At 40.3% G+C, this 14,723-nt stretch overlaps 1 protein-coding gene and 1 non-coding gene across 6 annotated transcripts in view; one reads left to right on the top strand and one right to left on the bottom strand.

Annotated features, from left to right (window-relative positions):
* Positions 1–14,723, bottom strand: part of N4BP2 (NEDD4 binding protein 2) — an 80,744-nt gene that overhangs the window by 44,197 nt on the left and 21,824 nt on the right. For 3 of the 5 annotated variants that reach the window (XM_066386163.1, XM_066386165.1, XM_066386164.1), the window contains 3 exons: positions 9,366–9,705; positions 4,428–5,562; positions 2,921–3,045 (listed from right to left, as the gene is read on the bottom strand). In XM_066386163.1, the coding sequence (XP_066242260.1) occupies positions 2,921–3,045; positions 4,428–5,562; positions 9,366–9,591 (1,486 nt within the window). In that variant the 5' untranslated portion in view covers positions 9,592–9,705. Of the gene's footprint in view, positions 1–2,920; positions 3,046–4,427; positions 5,563–7,161; positions 7,255–9,365; positions 9,706–14,723 lie in introns of those variants that run through there. The other 2 variants (XM_066386167.1, XM_066386166.1) reach the window with 2 other exon arrangements.
* On the top strand, positions 2,286–2,416 carry LOC136407430 (small Cajal body-specific RNA 20). Its single transcript, XR_010751964.1, has one exon. It is a non-coding gene; the product is annotated as a small Cajal body-specific RNA 20 (non-coding RNA).

The raw sequence follows: 14,723 nt of genomic DNA, 5'->3' as shown, positions 1-14,723 counted from the left end.
GCCCATAGGTTAGAAGCACAGGTAATAACCTGGGCATGTGACTGGCATTTCAAGTGAAGGGAGGTCTTGTAGGACTGAGGCCTTCACGTGTGAAACCTAATTCTATCTCCAGGCAAATAATGTCAGAATTGAGGTGAATTCTCAGACTCCCTGGTGTGTCCAAGAATTGCTTATTGATGTGGGGAAGTACACACGTACGTACACACACACACACACACACACACACACACACACACACACACACACGCACACACACACGCATTAGAACTAGGTCCAGGAACTCTTTTCAGTACCACTGTTACTTTCTTGACAAACGTACCACGGTTATATAAGATGTTAATATTAGGGAGAAGCAGGTGAGTGCTATATAGGAATTCTACATTGCCTTTACAACCCCACCATAAATCTAAAATTATTCCAAAACAAAAAAATATAAACAAACACCAAAAATACCTAAGATGTAATGCTTTGAAAATAAACATTACATCCTGTTGTGTAAAAGCTTTTCTTATAAAATTACCTTTTTCCCAAGAAATTACACCATTCAAGAAATTCATAATGACCCTGGCCAGCTAGCTCAGTGGTAGAGCGACAGCCCGATGTGTGGGAAGTTCCAGGTTCAATTCCCGGCCAGGGCACACAGAAGAAGCGTCCATCTGCTTCTCCACCCTTCCCGCTCTCTTTTCTCTCTAGCTCTTTCTTCCCCTCCAACAGCCAAGACTCCACTGGAGCAAAATTGGCCCAGGCACTAAGGATGGCTCCATGGCCTCCACCCCATCTGCTAGAATGGCTCCAGCCGCAGCAGAGCAATGCCCCAGATAGGCAGAGCATCGCCCCCTGGTGGGCATGCCGGGTGGATCCCGGTCAGGTGAATGCGGGAGTCTGTCTCTCTGCCTCCCTGCTTCTCACTTCAAAAAAATACAAAAAAAGAAATTAATAATATATAAGCCTTACAAGGAAATTAATAGGAAGTTTTAAAAGTTCTTTATATTCCTGCAACTCAATAATAAAAAACAGTCTAATTTTAATATGGCAAAAAGACTTGGGACAGCTCTTCAAAGCAGATAAGTGGTCAACAAGAAAAAGTTTTTCCACATCATTAGCCAACAGGGAAATGCAAATCAAAACCACAATAAGATACCACTCACAGCCACCAAAATAGCTATAATCAAAAAGACAAATGATAATAAGTGTCGGTGATGATATGGGGAACTTGGAACTCTCACAAACTACTAGTAGAAATGTAAAAAAAAATTTTTTTTTTTTGTATTTTTCTGAAGCTGGAAACGGGGATAGACAGTCAGACTCCTGCATGCGCCTGACCGGGATCCACCCGGCACGCCCACCAGGGGGCAATGCTCTGCCCCTCCGGGGCGTCGCTCTGTTGTGACCAGAGTCACTCTAGCGCCTGGGGCAGAGGCCAAGGAGCCATCCCCAGCGCCCGGGCCATCTTTGCTCCAATGGAGCCTCTGCTGCGGGAGGGGAAGAGAGAGACAGAGAGGAAGGAGAGGGGGAGGGGTGGAGAAGCAGATGGGCGCTTCTCCTGTGTGCCCTGGCCGGGAATCGAACCTGGGACTTCTGCACACCAGGCCGACGCTCTACCACTGAGCCAACCGGCCAGGGCCAGTATTTTTATATTCTTAAGTTCTCACTTGAACACAGGGTGGGATAAAAGCTGGTTTACAGTTATTCATATGGAAAAGATAATAATTAATAATACAAGAATAACCTCTGGTATGACCAGGCGGTGGCACAGTGGATAGAGCGTTGGACTGGGACACGGAGGACCCAGATTCAAAATTCTGAGGTCGCCGGCTTGAGCGCGGGCTCATCTGGTTCGAGCAAGGCTCACCAGCTTGAGCCCAAGGTCGCTGGCTTGAGCAAAGGATCACTCGGTCAAACTGTAGTGCCCCCACCAAGGTACATATGAGAAAGCAATCAATGAACAACTAAGGTGCTGCAATGAAGAACTGATGCTTCTCATCTCTCTTCCTGCCTGCCTGTCTGTCCCTCTCTCTGTCTCTCAAAAAAAAAAGTATAATCACTGACCTGATCGATGGCACGGTGAACAGAGCATCAACCTGGGACACTGAGGTTCCAGATTCAAAATACTGAAGTCACCGCCTGGAGCATGGGCTCATCGGGCTTGAGCCCAAAGGTTGCTGGCTTGAAGCCCAAGTCACTGGGTTGAGCCCAAGGTCTCTGGCTCGGCTGGAACTCCCCCCTCCCAGTCAAAGCACATATGAGAAAGCAATCAATGAACAACTAAAGAAGCATCATCTCAGGGCCTCTCTTCCATGGGGCTGCAGGGGTTTCTTTTCTCCTCAGCCAGGGCTGGAGGCCAAGATCAGCCTTTGAGGATCACTGTCGGGGCTGCCATAAGCTGGGCAGTCCTGTTTTCCTACCTCAAATATTTGGAAAAAAAAAAAAAAGAAGCATCATCTCTCTCACTTCCTGTCTGGCCCTGTCTGTCTCTCCGTCCCTCTCTTAAAAAAAAAAGATAAAAACTAAGCCAATCTAGGAAAGAGTGGTTGTTCAAGGCGCAAATTCCATTTTAGGAAATAAGAACCAGAACATACCAGACAACTATAACCATCCTGAGCTGTTGTGAGACCCAAGCAGAAAATGATTTACTTCTGACAAGATTCTCATTGACTAAATGAGACTTAAACATGACATGCAATGTTCTATGCATTTTACAAAAATTAAAGCATTTAATCCTAACAGTTTGAGATAAGAGTACAGCTTTTACCTCTTATTATACAATGTAAGAGTATAGTTATAATTTTATATATATTATAAATCTAGTTATTAATCAAATTAATTATAACTTTTCTAAAGTTACATGTCTCTCAAAACTAAGAGAATATTTTCTTTATATCACTCTTAATATTTTCTGGAATCTGACATCTATTCTTACCACGATTCTGGTTCCATTCATGTGCTTCTCCTAAATACTTTACATCAAACTGGTACTGTCCATTTATGTAAAAGTAATCATCAGTACTAAGAATGACTCCACTTGGATTGTCCTCTTGCAAAGTCCTGTAAATGATAAATGGATTTTATTTAAATTTTCTTTTAGGCCTGACCAGGCGGTGACGCAGTGGACAGATTCGGACTGGGATGCGGAGGACCCAGGTTCGAGACCCCGAGGTTGCCAGCTTGAGCACGGGCTCATCTTGTTTGAGCAAAGTTCACCAGCTTGAGCCCAAGGTCATGGCTAGAGCCAGGGGTCACTCGGTCTGCTGTAGCCTCCCGGTCATGGCACATATGAGAAATCAATCAATAAACAACTAAGGAACCGCAACAAAGAATTGATGTTTCTCATCTCCCTTCCTGTCTGTCCCTATCTGTCTCTCTCTCTCTCTCTGTGCCACACACACACACAAAAAAATTTTCTTTTAAATTCTCTAACTTTTTTTTATAGGGTCATAACCCAAGTTAAAAAATCCAACTATTAGCCCTGAATGGTCGGCTCAGTGGTAGAGCATCAGCCCCGTGTGTGGATGTCCAGAGTTCAACTCCCAGTCAGGGCACACAGGAGAAGCAACCATCTGCTTCTCCACTCCTCCCCTTCCACCTTCTCTCTCTCTCTCTCTCTCTCTTCTCCTCCCACAGCCATGGCTTGATTGGTTTAGTACAAGCACAAAAAATAGCTTGGATGCAAGCATGGCCCCAGATGGGCAGGGCACTGGCCCCAGATGGGGGTTGCCAAGTGGATCCTGGTCAGGGCACATGTGGGAGTCTGTCTCTCCATCTCCCATCCTCTACTTGGTAAAGGGAAAAAAAATCCTTTACAAGTACTGTACTATTATTTCAGAGTGAGAATATTGTGATATTCAAACAAATTGCATTGGAAATCCTCTAAAGATTTCCTACAGAAGTGACACAGACGAATATAGAAGACAAAATAATAAGGGTACCATTTTTACAAATTCTCTGACTACGAGTGATTCATCCTATGCACTCTTCCTTCAAATCACATATTTCTAAAAGTGTTATTTAACAACATCCTACAATCCCAAATTTCCAATTACTAGAATTATTATATTTAAGAATTCCTTGAACTTACAATCAACTATGGCTCTTTCTCTAACCTAAGATAAACTCATCTTTCTCCCACTCAAATTAGCTTTTTTTTTTCACATAAAGCTACTTCTATTGATTTCACAAACTCACAATCTTGAATGTATCTTTAATTTTTTTCTTCTGTCTCTTAAAATAATAATCTAAGATGAAATATTCAATAAAAACTTATGGTGAAACAAAGTGCAATTAGCCACAAAGTCAGAAAAAAATCAGCATAAAGAAAACATTTTAAGGGTTACTAAACAATTCTATTAGGCAAAAGCACATATTCATACTCTATTATAAATGTTCAGGTGCATGCACTGTACTTTTTAAAATTCAATTAAGCCTCATACCTTGCCAAAAAAGACTTTCCTGATCCCGGAAGCCCTCTGAGAAGAACAAGAACTAGTCCAATATAAGATGTCTTCTTTCTTACAACCTGAGAAACGGGCGTTTCTTGTACTTGATAAGCACTTGTTCCCTCTTTATTTCTCCACACGTTTGTTGGGGAAGGGTGAGAAAAAACTGGGGGTGGAAATGAATAGTTGACAGGTCTCCAGTGTGCAGCTGTGGTAACAACAGGAGCTACAAAGCCATGGTTTCCTTGAAAGAGGTCAAAAGCAGGAATCATTGGATTCCACATTGGCGGAGGTGGAGGAGGCAGCAGCAGAGGAATAGGGGTAAGTACTGGGCAGTAATTCACGTCCTTCCCCTTTGGTGGCAATTCACTATGTTTGTGTGGCTTGAAATTGAATTCTTCAGAAGGTACAAACACATCAGACACAGAAGTAGATTTCTGATCCCCACCTGTACCTAGTAAACCAAGCCCTGGGTTTTGAACAGTATGGCTTAAAGGAGCCAGAGGTTCATTGGCATCCAGATCTACAGGGGCTTGAGAGAACTGAGTCTCAACACACTCTGATTCTAAAAGCTCTTGCTCTCTTTGACTGAGATTGCTAAGACTCACCACAGTGTCATTTGCTACGTTTAAAGAACTGTTTAGAAGAGAATCTTCCAACTTGTTATCCTTTATATAATTTTTTGACTCATTTGAAACTGACTGTGAAGTTAAGGGGTTTGAACTAAAAGTAGAGGCAGAATTCTCTAAATTTTCACTGTTCAAATCCCTATTTTCTGTAGAAAGAATGGGAGTCATAGTACTTGAATCTGAATTTATAAATGCACTCGGGTCACTAAAGCTATTAACATCCTGCAAAGGCAAAACTGAGTACGCTTGGTCATCAGAAGAAGAGTTCAATTTCTCAAAAGCATTTTGTATTAAAGAATCCAAGTCTTCAGTTAGTTGCATGTCCAAGAATGAATCCAGTTTTGAATCGACACTCTCTTCTTCAGGTGGACACTTTTCCATTATTTCAGGTCCTGATGCACTTACTTGGTTCTCAGAAGCAGTGATGCTTTTTGAAGACGACTTTTCTATCTTGGTATCCGTGGCAGATAATTCTAATAGACAATCCATGGCATTATCAACTGTACAACAATAAGAATAACAGCAATAAAATATGTACATCTATGTATTGAAAACAGTAAAATATAATTTAATCAAAACATACATATAATTATATTGGATTTTTGCATTGAATGAAATATAGAGCAATGTATAAATATTCTAATCATTTTTCAAAATTAGTATTTTATTAATATGCCAGTCTGTTTTAGTGAAAGGTCTGAAAAATGAAGACATGTAATGTTGTTACTTACAAACAGTAACAAACTAGGCTAATAAACTGCCATCAAGTAGATTTCTCTGAGGAACTCACTGAGTAAATATAAAAAAGATCTGTAATTGTTATGTGCTAGGGTTATTTCTAAACATCCTAAAACTAGTTGATTTATTCAACATATACCTACCTACTGCATGTCCTTTTAAATATTAAGTATTTAAAGTACTCTTCTAGTAAATCTAATTTCATTATGTAGTCCATGATATGAATTTCACTTAATAAAAAAATTTATGAGAAGGTACCTATATGTCAGATATACTTTGTACAAAGATGAATAAGACATTGTTCTGCTACACTTAAAGGAATTTTGCAGATTAAGAAATACAAATTGCCAGTTATAAAGCCAGTCATGGGAATGTAAAGTACAGCACAGGGAATACAGTCAATAATACAATAATAACTATATATGGTGCCAGATGGGTACCAGACTTACCCAGGAGATCACTTCCTAAATTATATAAATGTGTAACCACTATACTGTACACCTGACACTAATACAATACTGCATGTCAACTGTAATTGAAAAATAATTAAAAAAAAATTTTTTTTGGCAGTCTACTGAAGGCAATTAAAGATATTATACTGTAACACAATTACATTATAGATTAAATAATACACACTTTTAATAATATAAAAATGCCACAGCAGCTTGCAGGAGAGTAAGGAAAAACTTCACATAAGGTGATATGTGAACTAGGACTTGTCAGAAAGAAACAGGAGAAAGGCAAAGCCAGTCTTGCAAACATACAGCATATTTATAGTATTAAGAAAAGTTGGTGGGCACACAGTAGTATAGTAAGTAAGAGAAGGAGAGAAAGGGAGACCAAGGGAAATTTGAAGGTGTCCTGTATGTCATGGTAAAAGATCAATTTTATTTCTAAGGGAACATGAAGGGAAACCACCTCTCATAGCATTTGTGTTACAAGTTTTATATGTATCACCTAACTAAATCTTCAAAAGATACTATGAGATACAGTATTCCTAGCAAATAGATAAAGCAATGTTAAAAAAATACATTAACTTGGCCCAAGTGACAAACTCATGACTTTTGGTAAGTCTGACTCCAATGCAGAGCTCTTTTCAATATAACACAAACAGGGAGGCATTAGAATTGTTAAGCATTTGGAATTTGGGGCTTTTTCATGTTTTTTTGTTTTGTCTTATAGTCTTTTTTAAGAAAGATAAATATGAAAACAACACAGTACAGTGGGTAACAGCTCTTTCTTGAGTCAGAACACCAGCTTTTAAGTCCCTATTTGTTGGCTATGACACTTTGAACACGTTGCTTAACTTTCCTAAACCTTGCCTTTCTCATTTGTGAAATGGGGATAATATAAGCACCTACCTCATAGGGTTGCTGTGAGGATTAAATGAGATAATCCATGAAAAATTGCTGTGCACAAGGACTGGCACCTAGTAAGCACCCAAATAATGTTCCCTTGAGAAGAAAAACAAAGATGGATTGGAGGGGACAAGCCTGACAGAGAGACCAGTTAGGAGATTACAGCAATACTACTACAAAAGCTAGAAGTCCTACACACAGAAAAAAGAAGAAAAAAGAGATAGAAAGAAAATATAAGAGGTATTTCTATGAAAGAAAATATACCACAAAGGAAAAGAGGAACAAAAAATGTTAATGTGTATAAAAGGAAAAGCAGTATTAAATTAAAATAAATAAAAAGATATAGATCACATAAATGAAGTCCTTACACATATTGTTGACAAAAACTAAAATAGTAAAAAAAAAAGAAAAACAAATAATTTACATGAGAATTAATGGACAATATATGTACAAAATGTCCAACATTCCTATTTATTTAAAAAACACTAAAAATAAATAAATAAAAAACACAAATTAAAAAAAGTAATTTTATTCCTATTAAAATCTTAAAATATTACTATACAATTCTGAAAAGGCTGTGGTGAAACCACTATATTTACACAGTGTTTGTGGTATTATAAATTGGCACACCTCCCTGGTAGGCAATTTAACAGTGTTCCCAGTAGCTGAAAACTGTCCTCACCCATGACATAAGAAAAAAAACTTCGGGACCAAGAAAAAAAGCCAAAAGAAAGAAAAACTATTTCAACCAAGCTGTTCTCTGAAATATTAATTTTTAGAAAGCTAATAAAAATAAATTTAAAAATTCCAGCAACACTGAAAAAATGCTTAGGTTAAGTTTAAAAAGCAGAATACACAATTCAATGCTACTATTCAAACTACTCAAAATATCAATATTTATGAACAAGGTATAGAGATGATCTTGGAAAAGATAAATGTGTTTTTCTGTTTGGATTGAGGGTAACATTTTTCTTCTAATTCCTCATGCCTATATTAGTTTATGTGCAACCAATAAATTTTAAAGACATCAAACTTAGGAAATAAATACTGAAGTCACACTTATAAAATTCTACACACCATCATTTCTGAACATCATGTGGACTGTTGAAAACTGGCCCTGCATATATATGCAGGAGCATATATATCATAACAGGATAGATATGCTCACATCACAGACCATGTAATGAATAAAAATGGAAGTTGATCACATTACCAAAACTTCCCAAATCTAGAATAATTTTCTTATATTTATCATGGCCAACAGCAATACTAAGATTTAATTTACTTATCCAGTTAACTAAGATGCTTCCCCCTCTGAAACAAACATACTTCGAAATTATTTATTACAAGTCATTAATATCTGACTATATTTAAGTCTTTACCAGCGACACACACACACAAACTTTGATCCTCACCAAGTAAGTAATAAGAGGTATATACTATGATTTTTCTCATTAACAGTTAAGAAAACTAAGACTCATAGAGGTGGAAATCCAACCCAGGTTTCTTGACTCCAAAGCCAGTGTTTTGAAACCATACTATTCCGTTAGCCTCGATCTTTATCAGCTCTCATTACCACAATTCTAATTACCTTTCCACTCAATAAATACTTATTGCAGTCCTACTGTGAGTCAATTGCTATTTTAGGAGCTAGGGATACTGCGATAAACAATACTCTTTAAAATCTGTCTTTACGGAGTTAACATTCTAGGACAGTGGTTCTCAACTCGGGATGGTTTTGACCCCCAGGGGACAACTAAAATATATGGAGGCATTTTTAGTTGTCACACTGGGGATGAAGGGAAGTGCTACTGGCATCTAGTGGAAACAGGCCAGGGATGCTGAATGAATATCCTACGATGCACACGACAGCCACTCAGAGGGAAGAATTATCCAGTCCAAAATGTCGACACTGTCAATCTAGTCTAGCAGGGAGGTAAAAATAAATAAAACATAAAATATGATATCTGTACATATATCTTACATCAAGAAGTGTACATTTCTTGAAAGCAAGAATGATGCTTTACTCTTCTTCATATCCCTCATAACACCAGACTTAGAATCTTTCCCACAGCAGATGCTCAGTAAGTGATAAACAAAACAGAAATAAGGCAGTCATTTTTCTATATTACTGTACCGGTCATGGCATAATACATGAAGTCTTCTTATAAGATACAACAAAGGGTTCAAACTAAACTTTTTCTCACCTTTGAAATCACATTCAGAAAGCATCAAATATACTACATCAGGATCCAGATCAGAAAACATCTGTGAGATATTGATGAAGAGTTCTTCCTGATCAACTTTTGTTTCACCCATGGAAGGAAGAGTAGTTGGTTCCTCATTACTAGCAACACTGGATACGACAACTTCCTTAAAGTTTGCAGTCTTCCGAAAAGGCTTTCCCCCAAGATTTTTCCTTCTCCTTGGCATTCTGACTTCCAAAACTAAAATGTTTCCCTTTAATTATGTAAGATGTTTAATATTTAAGTCATCCCTCAAAAAAAACAGGGTTAAATATCTTGCACAATCCAGCAGTAATAGGACCTAAAATAGAAAGCAAGTAGTAAACTCAGACTATACAGTTATAGTTCCATTTCTAAAATTGGAATAAGATCTTTATTTAACTCTAAGAAAGTACCATCAACTCTGGCAGCAAAGCCAAAAAAGTTAGTTTCTCCCTCTCCGAAATATTCAAAATTTGCCAGGATAGAACATATTAAAAAATTAAGATCTTAACAAATCTAACATATTTTTAGAGCAGTGAGTACACTGTTTTAATACCATTATTTCTATTAAGAAGAACCATAAAACAGTACAGAACACCCACAGTTGGGTGTCTAACAGGCATCAAAAACTTACGTCCAAAACTGAGCTCCTGGTCATCGCCTTCAAACCTGCTCTTCCCTGTCTTTCCCATTTCAATGCAACTCTACCCTTCCAACTGCTCAGGTCAAAAATCTTGGAATAATTCTTGACTCCTCTCATCCCGAATCCAATCAGTAAGCCAATTTTGTCAGTACAACCCTTAAAATGTATCCAGAATATGATCATTGCTCACCATATCCAGTGCTAAATGGCCCCTTGCCTGGATTACTATAAGTTTTCATAACCAATCGTCCTGCTTCCACCTTTGCCCCTTCCGCCTACTCACACAGTAACCAGTGACTTACACCACAGGTCGGATCATGCCTCTTTTCCGCTAAACTATCCATTTCCACTAGCTTCCTATCTCACTCAGGGTAAAAGTCAGAGCCCTAAGATGGCCTATAACCCAGACACTTGTTACCTCAAAGATGTCATCCCCAATCCTTTTTTCAGTGCTCATGTCACTCCAGCCACACTTCACCTCCTTCTCTTCTTCAAACACATCAGCCATGTCCATGCCTGGGAACCTTTACATCTTGGTTCCCTCTATCTGAATTACTATTTCACCAGGTGTTATCTTCTCTCTGCTTTCCTATCATTACTCAAATGTTAGCTTCTTAGGAAACAGTCCCCAAATACCACTTAATCCTTCCCTTACCTGAATTTTCTCCATAAGACTTAATCATCTAACACAGTGTAGTATTTTGTTTTATTTATTCATTGTATTTACTACCCATATTCCAGTCAAGTGTAAGCTCTACAATGGCAGGAACACATAAATCTGGAGAACTCCACGCAGTCTATTTACTTTCTCTGTCTAAAAACATTTCAAACTTAACAGATACCAAATTAAATGTTTGATATTATCCCGAAAATCTGTTCTAACCATTTAGTTGGGTACCCCCAACTGTATTCCTATCTCCTAAATGGTATCCTTCCTTCCAACCCTTAACCCCTACAGTTTATTTTCAACTTACCACCAGAATGTTCTCCATACAATGTAACTAGAATGAATCAGGGTCTGCTCTAAATCCTCAAGTAGGCCTGACCAGGCAGTGGCGCAGTAGATAGAGCATTGGACTGGGATGCAGAGGACCCAGGTTCGAGACCCTAAGGTTGCCAGCTTGAGCGTGGGCTCATCTGGTTTGAGCAAAGCTCACCAGCTTGGACTCAAGGTCGCTGGCTTGAGCAAGGTGTTACTCGGTCTGCTGAAGGCCCGCGGTCAAGGCACATATGAGAGAGCAATCAATGAACAACTAAGGTGTCGCAACGATAAAATAATGATTGATGCTTCTCATCTCTCTGTTCCTGTCTGTCTGTCCCTATCTATCCCTCTCTCTCTTTCTCTGTAAAAAAATAAAAATAAATAAAAAATAAATCCTCAAGTGGTTCCCCATGTCACTCAGAGTAAAAACTAACGTCCTTACAATCATCCACCTTCCTGCTGGACTTTGATATCTCTTCCTCAAGGTATCTGCATTGCTTTCACATTCCTTCAAATCTTTGTTCAAGTGTCATATTCAATCATTTCTTCCTTGATTATCCAATTTAAGATTACATCTCCCACTCCTTCTCCCCACTCTCCTTTTCCTGCTAACTACCCACTGCCCTTAACTCTTTCTAACATACAATAAATTTTACCTTTTCATTAAATTTATTGTCATACCTATGTCTCCATCTTCCAGACTGCAGTGTGATTATGGCAACCACCAGTCACATGTTCCTATTTAAATTTAAATTATATTGTTTATATATTAATACCAGATACGGTACAATTTTGGGCTAAAAACATTACCAGAGAAGTATATTATATAATTATTTTTTAAATGAATTTTTATTTATTTATTTATTTTTTTTAACAGAGACAGAGAGAGAGAGAGAAAGAGTCAGAGACAGGGACAGACAGACAGGAAAGGAGAGATGAGAAGAATCAATCATCAGTTTTTCATTGGGCCACCTTAGTTGTTCATTGATTGCTTTCTCATATGTGCCTTGACCGCAGGCCTTGAGCAGACCAAGTAACCCCTTGCTTGAGCCGGCGACCTTGGGTCCAAGCTGGTGGGCTTTGCTCAAACCAGATGAGCCCGTGCTCAAGCTGGCGATCTCGGGGTCTCAAACCTGGGTCATCCACATCCCAGTCCGAGGCTCCATCCATTGCGCCACTGCCTGGTCAGGCCATATTATATAATTATAAAGAATCAGTCTATCAAAAAGATATAGCAACCCTAAATGTATAGGCACCAAACAAAAGCCACTAAAGAAGTAGAACGAAAACTAACAGAACTGAGCCCTAGCCAGGTGGCTTGTGGATAAAGTGTCAACCTGGCATGCCAGAGGTCATGGGCTCAACTACCAGTCACAGCACATACTTGAAGCAATTAATGAGTGTACAACAAAGTAAAATGAGCTGATGCTTCTCTTTCCCTCCCCTTTCCTCTCTCTCAAATAAATGGGAAAAAATTGTTTTAAAAACTGACAGAATTGAAACAGACAAATCCACAATTATAGTGAAGAGACTCCAATAGTCTTCTCTCAACAATTTATAAATAGACAGAGGCCCTGGCCGGTTGGCTCAGCGGTAGAGCGACGGCCTGGCGTGCGGAGGACCCGGGTTCGATTCCCGGCCAGGGCACATAGGAGAAGCGCCCATTTGCTTCTCCACACCCCTCCTCCTTCCTCTCTGTCTCTCTCTTCCCCTCCCGCAGCCAAGGCTCCATTGGAGCAAAGATGGCCCGGGCGCTGGGGATGGCTCCCTGGCCTCAGCCCCAGGCGCTAGAGTGGCTCTGGTCGCAGCAGGGCGACGCCCCGGAGGGGCAGAGCATCGCCCCCTGGTGGGCAGAGCATCGCCCCTGGTGGGCGTGCCGGGTGGATCCCGGTCGGGTGCATGCGGGAGTCTGACTGTCTCTCCCCGTTTCCAGCTTCAGAAAAATACAAAAAAAAAAAAACAACAACAAAAAAACCCAACTAGACAGAAAATCTGCAATGATATAGAACTCAATAACACCATTAAAAGGATCTAATCAACACTTATAGAACACACCACCCAATAATAGCAGAATAAACATTTTTTTAGAGAGAGAGAGAGGCAGACAGGAAGGGAAAGAGACAAGAAGCACCAACACATAGTTGTGTCACTTTAGTTGCTCACTGACTCCATCACATACCTGCCCTGAACGAAGGGCTCAAGCTTAGCCAGTGACCCCTTGCTCAAGCCAGTGACCTTGGGCTCAAGCCAGATATCATGGGATCTTGTTGATCCCACACTCAAACTGGCGACCCGGCGCTCAAGCTGGTGAGCCTGTGCACAAGCCGAGGAGCCTGCACTCAAGCCTGCAACCTTGGGGTTTCAAACCTGGCGCCTCAGTGTCCCAGGTCGACACTTTCTCCACGGCGCCACCACGGGTCACGCTCTCCTTCCATTCTTTTTTTTCTTTTTTTTTTGTATTTTTTCCAAAGTTAGAAACAAAGAGGCAGTCAGACAGACACCCGCATGCACCTGACCAGGATTCACCCAGCATGCCCACCAGACGTTGCTCCAATACGGCCGGAGTCATTCTAACACTTGAGGCAGAGACCCTGGAGCCATCCTCAGCTCCCAGGCCACTTTGCTCCAATGGAGCCTTGGCTGCAGGAGGGGAAGGGGGGGGGGGGAGGAGAGGGGGAAGGGTGGAGAAGTAGGTGGGTGCTTCTTCTGTGTGCGCTGGCTGGGAATTGAACCCGGGACTTCCACACGCCGGGCTGATGCTCTACCGCTGAGCCAACCACCCAGGGCCTCTCCTTCCATTCCTAACAGGACCTTGCCTCACTATTTCTACCACTACACTAAAAATGTTCTTAGCTAAATCTCCACTAACCTACATGTTACTAAAGTCAAGGATAAAAGGTCCAATTAACCAGAAAGATATATTTCTAAGTTTGTATTCAGCAAATAAAACTCATCTCCGTAAATATTAAACAAGGAGCCTCTCTGTAAATATTAGAATGGAGGAAGAAAGAAAAACAAGACACAGAAGATTTAAGCCATGCAATAAATAACTTCACTTAAGCCTAACAAGGCAGTTACACAGGGGATAGAGCGACGGACTGGGACACGGAGGACCCAGGTTCAAAACCCTGAGGTTGTCGGCTTGAGCGCGGGGTCGCTGGCTTGAGTGTGGGATCATAGACATGACCCCATGGTCACTGGCTTAAGCCCAAAGGTCGCTGCCTTAAAGCCCAAAATCACCAGCTTGAGCAAGCGGTCACTCACTCTGCTGTAGCCCCCCCAGTCAAGGCACACAGAAGAAAGCAATCAATGAACAACTAAGGAGACTAAGGAGTCACAATGAAGAATTGATGCTTCTCATCTCTCTCTCTTCTGTCCTTCTGTCTGTCTCTCCCTATCTGTCCTTCTCTCTGTCTCTGTCACAAAAAAAAAAAATCTATGACCCGCTCTGGCTGGGTAGCTCAGTTGATTAGAGCATCGTCCCAATATGTCAAGGTTGTAGGTTTGATCCCTGGTCAGGGCACATGCAAGAATCAACCAATGAGTGTTTGGACAGGAGGAACAACAAATCGGTATTTCCCTCTCTCTCTCTCTCTCTCCTTCTCTTTAAAATAAAATAACTTTTTAAAAAAAAGAACACTGGACCCAATAACCACAGAATATACTTTATTTTCAACTCCATATGGAATTTGCCAGAAATCTAGCAAAAACA

This window comes from Saccopteryx leptura, chromosome 5, assembly GCF_036850995.1.
Source record: "Saccopteryx leptura isolate mSacLep1 chromosome 5, mSacLep1_pri_phased_curated, whole genome shotgun sequence".
Lineage (NCBI taxonomy): Eukaryota > Metazoa > Chordata > Mammalia > Chiroptera > Emballonuridae > Saccopteryx > Saccopteryx leptura.
This window is presented reverse-complemented; position numbering and strand designations above follow the sequence as displayed.